The following is a 12,340-nucleotide window of genomic DNA, read 5'->3' on the forward strand; positions in this document are numbered from 1 at the left end:
TCTTTATCAGGATGTAGAGGAAAATTAAGAGGATAAACCCTTCCAAGAGATAATCCAAAGCTGAGGCATTTTAAACAAAGCTACTCAAATTTGACAATACTTTTTTGGAGAATGCAATAATTTAAGTGTAGAGGGGAAAAACCTACCCAATTCTGCCATCAGTTTACTGGAAGAGTAGACGCTAATTAACCTTACCTCTTTAAGGTACCGAACTAGGCGACAGAGTGAGCTCACGAGGGACAGGGTGAAGCCAGTGAGACCCTGACTGTTTTGGAGTCCCTGGACCTCGCGGCCTGTCCACCGTTCATATTCTTCTATTTCATGTTCCACTTCATGTATCATGTGTTTAAGGACATCCAGGCTGGGGTTACTGCTACTTGGTAAGTCTGTGGAGGCTGTGCTGGCTGATAACACGCTACTCTTCTGTTTGGAAGGAGCACGTGAATCTGGTTTTCTTTTCACTGATAATGACAGAAGTCATTCTCCATTAAGACCAGGAAAAATTAAACTACAAAAACGTCTGACTGTTGCTCACAATTTATAAAAGGTTTTTTTACAGAAGGTATCATCATTTTCTCATGAAGAATCTACACTGTTTAAACCAGATTTATACTATCTGTAATAAATGAATGAGAATCACCCTTCTAGAGTTACATGGAAAAAAAGGAGGCACTAAATGGCTACCATTCAACAACCTCTTAGTCTGCACGATCTGACTGGATGAATTTGAGAGACATGTACTAAGAAGCTAAGATAGCTATATCAAGTTACATAGTTGTTTTGTTTTGTTTTTTTTATGCTTCCAAAACAGAGAATTTATTTTATTTATTTTTAAATGTGTATAACCTCCCCATCCCACCCCTCTGTAGGTTGATACAGAGCCCCTGTTTGAGTTCTCTGAGTCATAATAACCCATTTTGTCAATTAAGAGACTGAACCTTTATTTAGCAGCTGTTTTTGCTTCCTTGAGTTTAGCACCTGTCCCACAACATAGCTTGAGTCTAGAGTCTCAGTAGCTTCTTCAGGTTGAAGCCTCGTATGGATTCTCTTAACAGCATTGGTAGCATTCAACGCAGCTACAATTCCAAAAGAATCTCAAATGAACCACAAAAATATTTTTAAGCATTTCAACGAACAAGTCAATCAGTATTTACCAATCAGGCTAAGACAGTGAAAACCAAGTAACATTCCTTTAAAAATTACTGGGTTTAAGAAAGAAAGCAAGCTACTACTCTGGGAGAAATGATGCAGTGGGGGAACCAAACCTTTTTGTTCTCCTAATGGAGAAGCAGATGATGGAGTTCCTGAAGAGGCTGTTATTTGTGACTGTGTTGCTACTTTCTGCTGAATATCAGTCCATAGTTTATTAATTAACTCAGAATTTTCTTCCTTTATTTGGTGGAGAAACCTATAAATTACAGGACAACAAGTTATGTTAGCATTAGTAAGTACTATCATTTAACTTGTTCAACTATTTACATGCTTGATGTGAAGAAACATTTAATAATTCATAATCAAAGAGAAATCTGTTTTGCTTTAATTGACAAGGTAAGAACTAAAATGCCAGTCTTCTTGGTGTTAGAAGGTACTGTTCATCTCCCCTCCAGTTTCCTAGCTAGGATGGCTCCCAAAACAAGAGTGATCTGCCCTTTCTGAAGTTTTGTGCTATAGGCTCCATCCTCCCCTCTCTTTCTCTAGAGAAAGTACGTGGTTTTGATGAAGGAGCTGGTTCTCCAAGCACAGTCTCTGCTCATCACTAAAGTAAAGTGACTGGAGCAGATCCTGCCACTGCGTGTCAGGGAGGCGGGAAGAGGAATGAGAAGAGCTGCAGTGCAGGGGGTGAGAAAGAGGAGCCTTTGCTGTAATCATCTTTATCAGTGATAAAGCTGATTTGTCAATCTCTAGTTGTCTGATTTGTTTGCCTATTTCCCAACTGGGCTAATATTTCAAAGGGGAGGGTGCTAAAAATAGAAACAACCCAAATGTCTACCAGCTGATGAATGAATAAAATGTGTTCTGTTCACACAAAAGAACATTATTCAGTGGTTAAAAAAAAAAAAATGAAGTGCTAACACACTAGAAATATGGATGAATCTTGAAAACATGCGATGGACACCAGACACCAGAAAATTAATACAGATTTTGCTATCGAGATATGGAGTACTGACACAAAAGATCACATTTTGCATGATTCTATATAGAAAATGTCCAGAACAGGCAAATCTACAGAGATTACAAAACACACACACACATAATCATTTAATAGATTAGACTGTGGGCTGAAAGGTTTGGGAGAAAATGGGATCTGACTATTAAAGAGTGTGGGGCTTCTTTTGAGGGTAATGAAAATGTTCTGAAACTGATTATGGGTCACACAATTCAATGAAAAGAATCTAAAAAAGAATCTCAAATTCTGTTAATATTATACTTTAAATGGGTAGATTGTATGGTATATGAACTATAAATCAATGAAACTGTTATGAGAAAACAACAGAGGAAGTCTTATTTAAAACAGCAGAGGAAGTGACTCCAAAAACCTTAACATAGTGGAGCTGCTTTCAAGCAACCTGTGGACAACACATTGAACACTAGCTGCTACAAAGTTTAATTAACAAAAGGCCTGTAATGTGGTCCAAGCACATTATGGCTAGTCATCAAAGCATCAAGAAGACTCCTAGTGCAACATAGTATAGGTGGTGGTGGTTTAGTCACCAAGTCCTGTTCAACTCTTGCGACCCCATGGATTATAGCCTGCTAGGCTCCTCTGTCCATGGGATTCTCCAGGCAAAAATACTGGAGTGGGTTGCCATTTCCTTCTCCAAGGGATCTTCCCAACCCAGGAATTGAACCTGCGTCTCCTGCATTGTATAGTATGAGTTAGGTCTAAATACAACCTTCAGGACAAATCCTAAGAAAAGTGTCATAATGAGATTTCTGTACAACTTGGGAAAATCCAAACCAGTTTGAACTCCATTACTGTCTCCTAATGTTTATACTTTTAATAATCAGGTTGTATCAAACAGCAACAACAAAATAATAATCCAATACTATCTATGGTAGGCTTAAGAATGGCCCTCTAAAAAGGCATGCATAACTTAACCCCTGGAACTTGTGAATGTTACCTTATCTGACTAAGAAGGAACTTTGCAGGTGTGATTAAGCTAAGGATCCAGAGATAGGGAGATGATTCTGGATTCTCCAAGTGGGCCCTGAATGCAATCATATGCATCCTTAAGAGGGAAGCAGAGGGAGATTTTGATGCACACAAGCAGAGGAGGTGACATGAAAGAGAAGGCAGAGACTGGAGTGATGTGGACACAAGCCAAAGAACTCCTTCAGCCACCAGAAGCTGAAAGAGGTAAGGAATGCATTCTCGCTTAGAGCACCCAGAGGGAACGTGGCAATACCAACATCGTCACTTTAGTCTAGTGAAACTCATTTAGGATCTCTGGCCCCTAGAACTGTGAGAGAATAAATATCTGCTGTTTGAAGCCACGTAGTTTGTAGAAATTTGTTATCTCAGCCCCAGAAAATTAATACAGATTTTGCTATCGAGATATGGAGTGCTGATGCAACAAATACCTAAAAATATGAAAGTAGCTTTGGAACTGGATAATGAATAAAGGCTAGAATAATTTTTAGGTGAATGATAGAAAAAGCCTCCTTTCCATGGATCATATCACTGACTCACGAATCTGAGCAAACTCTGGGAGATAATTGGAGGACAGACAAGCCTGGCGTGCTGCAGTCCATGGGGCTGCAAAGAGTTGGACATGACTCAGCAACTGAAGTTCTGAACAACAACAGAAAAAACCTGATTGCCTTGAAAAGATTATTGGCAGAAATATGAATGTTAAAGATTCTTCCATTGAAGACTCAAGAAGAAGTGAGGAGCATGGTAGAGAAAGCCTGTATCATCTGAGAAAACAACATACCATCATAAATAGAATGCTGGTAGAAATATGAATATTAAAGACACTTCTGGTGAGGATTTTGAAGAAAATGAGGAACATGTTATTGAAAACTGGGAAAAAGGCAATCCTTACTATAAAGCAGTAGACAAGCTGAGTTGTGTGGGGAAGCAGAATTTGTAAGCAATGAAACTGGATATTTATCTGTCAAGGTTTACAAGGAAAAGTACTGAACATGCAGGTGGAAACAGTGGTGAACCTGCCTGCCAACACGGGGGAAACCCACTCCAGTATTCCTGCCTGGAGAATCCCCATGGACAGAGAGTCTGGCAGGCTAGCTCACAGGGTCACAGAGAGTCAAGACTGAAGCGACCACATATGCACACGCACACGCTGAACATGCAGCCTGCTTTTCTTCTTGCTGAAACCCAAGAGTAAAGAGAGAAACTGAGAGAAGAACTCTTAAGCAAAAAGAAACCAGGACTTGATTTGAGAAGTCCTTACTCTTCAGATTGCAAAAGATGCTCAAATTAGGAGTCACTGTTAGGAAAGCAGGCTCTGGAGAGAAGGACAAGTACACCAATTCTCCTTTATGGCAGCATCAATTATAACAGTATTTTAATGACTTTATTTCAGAGACAACTTAGGAATATCAGCATCTCTAATTTACATCCCATCCAAAAGAAGCTACCCAAGCCTACTGGAAAGAGCAATTTTACTTGTCATTTGGTTTCTGCCACTTGGGATTTCTTCTTCCCAATTCTTTCTCCCTTTATTCACATGATGAATGCCTCCAACATCATCTCTTCCTCTCCCTAGCTTGTAATACAAAGGTCTACAGAGGAAGTAAGGTAGTGGTAAGGGTTAAATAAGAGAAAGGCTTACAGCCATTGCTTCCTCACTTGGAATGTGCTGACCCCCCCAAAACACCAATGACTCAGTAGAGATTTCTGAGGATTGGATTACAGATTTATTGATAATGTATAATATTATCATATGAGAAATCAATTCCGTGCTCACAAGAACTCACAGAATTCACAGAAATTTTCAGACCAGAAGGCACCTTAGATGTCTTATTTTCTACCTTCCTCATATTCTACAACTGAGGAAATAAAGACCAGAGATGATCTAAATAGTAAGTAACCAAAGGCTTAGTCCCCAGATTCCAAGCCTAATTCATCTTCTATTAATACCCCATGCTCAGCAGTCAATAAGTAACATTTTGAGACATAAGGTATTCATAAGTTAGAAACTGCCTTTTCAAACAACTAATCAGATAAAACTAATCTTAACCTGCTCAATGAAAACAATTATTTACTTCAAGTGTGAAGAATAAAAGTTATTCTGTACAAGATCCGTTACATTTAGGTTCTAAAAGAAAAGTACTTAAAAGATGATACATATTTCCAGGTATTCTGAAGAAAATGGTGACCAGGTAAATTTGAATTACTCTACATATCCTCCAAACACTGTACAGGAAACAGAAAAGCAAATACAACAGCACACAACCCAAACCTTCTATATTATTGGGACAGAGAGAATGCTACTAACTTCAAACTACCTCTAAGTATAAAAATAAGCATCAAGCTCCAACAGAGATATTTCTTGAGCTCCTGCAGGAAACCTTTGCAAAGAATGGAGGCAGCTCAAAATGACTCCAAAGAGAAAAGGAGAGCTGAGAGCCTAACGGTGGCAAACATTACTTCTAGAAAGAAAAAGTCCACTCTAAGTATGCAAATACTTAAAAAAAAAAAAAAAAAAACACTGGGCAATCATAACCCGACCAGGAAGTGTGCAGAAGCCAAGATGGTAGTCTTGGGAAGGCATCACTTCTTAAGGAGAAGAGAGTTAACAGAAAAGGAAAGATGCACTTTGGAGGCTGAGTACTGGAGGGAAAAAGGGGCAAAAGACCCACAAGACAAAACAGAGCCACGATATTGGAGGAGAGGCCACCTTTAAGCTACCAATACTTTTTTTTCTTAAAAAAAAAAAAAAAAAAGGCTTTAAAGAAGTTGTGCATCACTGTAACTGAGAGAAAAATCACCCCAAACTCCCAATCCTCTCCACAAAATGTTCAGTATAACAAAGGCAGTATATCAAACCAGAAAACTGAAACTGAAATATTTCAGCTAACAAAATTCCTGCCCACAACATGCAGAAAAAAGCAGAAGTAAACCATAATACAATACTTTAAGTAGAATTAAATATACTTTAAAAAGCATTTCTTTAATCAGAAATTCTAAAACTAAAACCAGAAATGGACAAAGAACAGGAAGAAATAAAAGAACTGATTAAACTGAAGAAAGAAATCAGAGAAAAACTATGTCAGGAATAAAGGTTAAATTACAATGTGTCCACTGGAGAATTGTTAAACAAACATTTAATAAGCCACATTAAAGAACTACAGAAAAACAACAAAAAGAATAAAATTAAGATTAAGAAGACTACAAAGGTCAAAGAGAAAGTGCCTAACGAGGGAAACCAGGAAAAACCTTTTGTGTATATAAGGGGAGTTTCTGAAAGAGAAAAACGAAACAGTGATTTAGAACTAATACTTAAAATTACAACTATAATCAAAGAAAACTTTTAAGGCCAAAAAGGAAAGAAAGAAAAGAACTGAATATATACATATTTCCTACATACAGGAAAGGGCCCATATATAAATATAGGAAAGGGCCAACTGTGTTGGAAAAGGAAAAATTGACCTGGAAAGGTAATCTAAAATATAGTTTAGCAAAATTTAAATTTTAAAGATAAAAGAAATCAAGTCACTAGATTAAAATGCCAGATTATTTACAAGGGGAAGAAAAGGGCAAGAAAATTATCCCAGCATCAGACTTCCCAAAAAACACCGTTCCAAGCAAACCAAGAATGGAGTAACATTTTTAAGAATTTGTAAGGAAACAAAATAGGAACCATAGATTTTATATCCAGCCAAAATGTCCTTCAAATATCAAAGCCATACAGACACTTCTAAACTTTCAAAAACTCAAGGAAAACTGAATTCACAAGTCCTATGGCATAAACTTTGTATGAGAGAATCAGCCAAGAGTTAACTAGGGACACATCATAAAGGGACTGATGATGAGCATTTGATACATTTAATTATAGCTCAAGAACAAAAACAAAAATGGAGATATAAGAGGAAAAATAATATGTAAATGTTTCATGCTCCATTAAAGGGAAAAAATGCAGCTCAAAAATGGGGATGAGGATGGAGAGAAAAGCAGGGAAGAAATGGGAATGCTGCATAACCCACTTGCTGCACAGGTAGTAGGTGAAAGTCAAAAACACCATCGCACACCTGACAGTGAAAGCTTAAGCAAGAAAGCACTGGACTAAAGGCGCTACAGAAAGTTGATATCAAGAAATGAGCGAGAACAAACACTACAACTTCCTAAATGCCAACGAAACTTTTCAAAAGAACAGAGAAGTCATCTCACATAAAGAAGGAAAATTATAATTAAAGTATAACACACTCAGTATCATAAAATAATGACAAAGTTGACACCAAATATATGAATCATATCAATACATGTTATAAGCCTACTTCACCAATTTTAAAAAATTGATTTTCAAACTGGCTAACAAGGCAAGATCCAATTCTATGTTAAATACAAAGACACATTTAGAACACAATAATTCAGAAAAACTAAAAGAATAAGCAAAGAAGATCCAGGAGATTAGAAACAAGAAAAAAAGCAGAGGTTTTTTTCCTGTTATCAAAGTACAACTGAAGCCAAGAGACACTAATTTGACTTGTTAGCCAATCTATAATGCTAAAAGCCATAATTCACAATAAAGATATAATATACACGGATATCCATGTATCAAAAAATAACGACCTTATAAGGATGGGGGTATTTAACTCCAAACAAACAGAATTACATATACTTAAACATCAAATGCAAAGAAACAAACAGTAATAGTGAGAGACTTTAAAACACCATTCTCAATACAAGCTAACGGCAAAAATAAATAAGGATATAGAAGACATATACAATATAATCAATAAGGTAGATCTTATGGATATACATAAAGAACTTTATACTTTATTAATAGAGAATATACCTTCTTTTCAAACACACACATGGACATTCACAAAAATTTGATCATATATTCCGGTCACAAAGAAAACATCATTAAATTCCATAAGTAGAAATATTACAAACCACACTCTGGCTGCAACAGAAATAAAAACTGTAGAAGAAAACCAAGAGACTCTTCTATCTGGAAGCTTAAAAATGGGGAAAAATAAAACCAATAAAAACTATTAAATAATTCTTCGGTAAAAGAGCAAATATAAACTGAAATTAATTTCTAAAATAATAAAACACCACATATTTGGTTGTGTAGTACACATTTAAGGCAGTGATCATGGAAAAATTCTGAACCTTAAATATGCTTATCAATTAAAATAAAATAATGAACATAAATGCATTACATTCTCAACTCAAGCTTATTTTAAAAAGCACAAAGAAGATTATAATAAAGATAAAAGCAAAAATTGATAAGGAAGAAATCAGAAAAATTACAGGTCTAGTTAAGAAAACAAAAGACATTTTCCAGAAGTATAGAGATTATTTGCACACCTCAATGGACATACATCCATAAATCTAGATGAAATGGATAATTTTATGAGAAAGTGTAATTTATCAAAATTGACATCAACACATACAGAAGGCTTAGATAATCCAATATTCATAGGAGAAACAAACGTTATTATGGTACTTCCCCACAAAAAAAAGCACCAGGCTCAAATAGTTTCACAGGGGAATTCTACCAAACACTCAAAGTACAGATAGTCCCAATGCTACATAAATTGTTCCAGAACTTAAAAAATTAGAAAACTTTCCAACAGATGCGTCTTATAAAATCAAGTATAACACTGTCACCTCAATCTGATACTATATATTTTAAAATTATAGATAATATCATTTATGAATATTAATGCAAGAATACTATTAATAAAATATTAACAAACAATATTTAATACCACAATAATAAAAATATGCCAAGTGGAATTTATTTCAGGAATTCAAGAATATTTCAAAAAGGCATTTATAACGTAAAGAACCATACTAATAGATTTAACAAGGAAACACATATGATTATCTACAAATGTTAAAGTCTTTGAGAAAATTCAACACTTTCTGATAAAAACATTCAAGAAAACAGGATTTGAAAGATGTTTCCCTAGCATTGTTTTTGTTTAAAAAAAAAGAAAACCTGAGTACTGAAGCCAGCACTTTACTGAAGAGGAAACAAAAGTATCATTTTCACAGATCAGGAGCAAAACAAGGATGCCCGATGCCCAATGCCCACTATGTCCACCATCATTTACCACTGTCTCTTAGCTACTGCAGTATACAAAAGAAACAAGCTAGTGATATAAGACTCAGAAAACAAAACTATGTCTATTTGCAGATGACAAGATAAGTAAAAGTGAAGTCGCTCAGTCGTGTCCGACTCTTTGCAACCCCATGGACTGTAGCCTACCAGGCTCCTCCCTCCATGGGATTCTCCAGGCAAGAATACTGGAGTGGGTTGCCATTTCCTTCTCCAGAGGATCTTCCCGACCCGGGGATCGAACCCGGGTCTCCCACATTCCAGGCAGATGCTTTAACCTCTGAGCCACCAGGGAAGCCCGATGACGTGATAGGATACCTGGAAAACCCTAGAAAACCAATGCTATAACTAACTCAACCAAGGTTCAGAAAGGTAGCAGAATATCAATATAACACAGTGAAATCAGCTTGGCATCAAAACAGTGGCCTCTAAGACAGCTCACATCAATGAGAACTCCCTAGCACCTCCACCACCAGTGTCCTTGTCCTCACAGAGAGCCACAGCCACCCTCCACCCCCCGACCCAGGAGATCTTCCAAGACCAGTAGGGCATTTGCTTACTCACTGCTCACTACAGGGAGGCCTTTTCCAGATGTATTCCTTTTCAGAGGCTTTGTCTTCTGCAAGGGAAACGGACTCCTCCAAGGCTACTATCTCGTTTACTGTGCTGAATACCCTGCTGAGTGGTACACAGACATACAGTTTAGCCCTGGTGTCTTCTTACCTATTTTGGTAATGGGAATCAACATTCATAGTGACTATAATGCCCCCAGTTCAGGAGGCCTGGAGAAATAATCTACACAAAGTGGCTTGTTCATGTACATTTCTGGAATCAATTTCCTTTCTGAGATCACTGAATGGATCAGCTACACCCTGGCCACCTGGTCTCTTCTCAGCACTTACATTTGCATTTTTTCTCACTTTCTTCCCTTGGGCTGTGAACCTTTCACCACCATAGGTTCTACCTTAAGATTTTGAGGACTACCCCAAGTCTTGGAAAGCCCTCATTCCATTCATCTTTTAAGGAAACCAAACAAAAAGGGAACACAGCTCCCATGACCCTATAGAAAACCATAAAGCTGCTGAGCCTGTAACTTTTACAGTCCCACTGCGTATATGTGAGAGTTGGCCTCTGGAGTTCTGGCAGCTAACCTAAGAATTCTGCAGGGGGCCCCCTTCATGTTTCCTCCTACCCTCCCAGGGGTTCTCTCTCCTGATCTGTTGAAGCTCACAAAGCCCTTTGTCACACAGGGACATCTGCTGCTTAGCCTTTCCTCCTGAAAAGTAAAAAGTTCCTAAGTATTTTTTCCTTTGGATAACACAAGTACAGGTGCTTTTATACCTGCTCTGTATCAGTGTAAGACAGCTCTGTAGTCGAGACACTTTTGAGTTGAGAGCAGTGTTTAAAGAATTTATTATAGGTACACATTTGATTAAACAAATCAGCAGAGATTTAAATTCTGAAGCTGCACAGACCCAGAGCAAACCTCCTCCCAAATGAAAACCCACTCACACTTTACTTTTCCATGGTTAATAGTGAAAGATGGGAAATAATTAAGTAGACTTTTAATAAAGGAGTCCTCTCTTCATACTGCTGAACAAATGCAACAACGCATAGACCTCATTTAAAATTTCTGCTTTGTCTTCGTGCCTCTGCTTTCCTCAAGATTCCACAATCCCTGATAGAGATACTGAAGGCTAATCCAGAAAGCTGATATGGGTTTTACCAAAGGCCAGGTTTTAATGATCACAAAGAAGAAATGACTCTGGTTGACTACAAAGAGAGAAAAAAAATGTTTTACAAAATATTGCAAATTATTGCATTAGAAACCATGGAAATATCCAAATAATGAGAGTGTCAAATAAGGAAAATTACCGAGTAAAAGCATATGCTGTTTGCTGTGACGAGACACAGACAATGATGGCGAAGCATCTCAGAAGCGCCCCGCAACTTTTCTCTTCTGAGTTTCTGCATCAAGTCCTCAGGAACTGATCAACAAGGCATCCCCTAGTGGTGCCTTGAACTGCAGCTCTCAAAAGTCCCAGCAGCAGAGGTTGAAAACTGCAACCAGAGGGATGTCTCTAGGCAGAAAATGTGCTTTGTTTGGCTCCAACAGTGTTTCACACATAGTTTGGTTTTCTTTTTTATTTTTTTACATTGAAAGTTTCCAAAATTTAAAAATTAGGTTTCTATATTTTCTGTTTTCCTTCAAAAAGTTGGAGGATCTGGGCCTGCAGAGCCCACTAAGAACTGTGACTGATCAGCTGGTAGACATTAGAATTTGCAACCTCTGTAGAGGAGTCAACCTCACATGAAATGGAAAGATATCCCATGCTCTTGGATTGGAAGAATTAATATTGTTAAAATTGCCATAATACTCAAAGCAATCTACAGATTTAATGTGATCCCTATCAAACTACCCATGACATTTTTCACAGAACTAGAACAAATAATCCTAAAATGTATATGAAACCGTAAAAGACCCAGAATTGCCAAAGCAATCCTGAGGAGAAAAAGAACACAGCAGGAGGCACAACCCTCCCAGACTTCACACAATATTACAAAGCTACAGTAATCAAAACAAAAATAAACAAATAGAGCCTAATTAAACTCAAAAGCTTTTGCACAGCAAGGAAGCCATAAACAAAAGAAAAGACTATCCAAAGGATGAGAGAAAATATTTGCAAATAAAGTGACTCTCCAAAATATACAAACAGCTCACTCAGATACGTATCAAAGCAACAAACAACCCAATCAAAAACAGTGGGCAGAAGACCTAAACAGAGACTTCTCCAAAGAAGGCATACAGATGGCAAAAAGCAGATTAAAAGACGCTCAACACTGCTAATTATTAGAGAAATGCAAATCAACCTACAATGAGATATCACCTCAGGCCAGTGAGAATGACCATCAACAAGAAGTCTACAAACAATAAATGCTAGAGAGGGTGAGGAGAAAAGGCAACCCTCCTCCACTGTTGGTGGGACTGTAAACTGGTGCAGCCACTACGGAGAACAGTATGGTGATTCCTTGAAAAACTAGTAACAGAGCTACCAGATGATCCAGCAATCTCAGTCCTG

The 12,340-nt window shown here is 37.4% G+C and overlaps 1 protein-coding gene across 8 annotated transcripts in view; it reads right to left on the reverse strand.

Annotated features, from left to right (window-relative positions):
• The window catches only part of SPICE1 (spindle and centriole associated protein 1), a 60,222-nt gene that overhangs the window by 20,702 nt on the left and 27,180 nt on the right, over positions 1 to 12,340 (reverse strand). For 3 of the 8 annotated variants that reach the window (XM_005674929.3, XM_013962587.2, XM_018038348.1), the window contains 4 exons: positions 9,825 to 9,938; positions 1,266 to 1,408; positions 939 to 1,094; positions 196 to 461 (listed from right to left, as the gene is read on the reverse strand). In XM_005674929.3, coding sequence (XP_005674986.2) covers positions 196 to 461; positions 939 to 1,094; positions 1,266 to 1,408; positions 9,825 to 9,938 — 679 coding nt within the window. The remainder of the gene's footprint in view (positions 1 to 195; positions 462 to 938; positions 1,095 to 1,265; positions 1,409 to 9,824; positions 9,939 to 12,340) is intronic. The other 5 variants (XM_005674931.2, XM_018038226.1, XM_018067095.1 and 2 more) reach the window with 4 other exon arrangements.

The sequence above is a fragment of the Capra hircus genome, chromosome 1 (assembly GCF_001704415.2).
Source record: "Capra hircus breed San Clemente chromosome 1, ASM170441v1, whole genome shotgun sequence".
Classification (NCBI taxonomy): Eukaryota; Metazoa; Chordata; class Mammalia; order Artiodactyla; family Bovidae; genus Capra; species Capra hircus.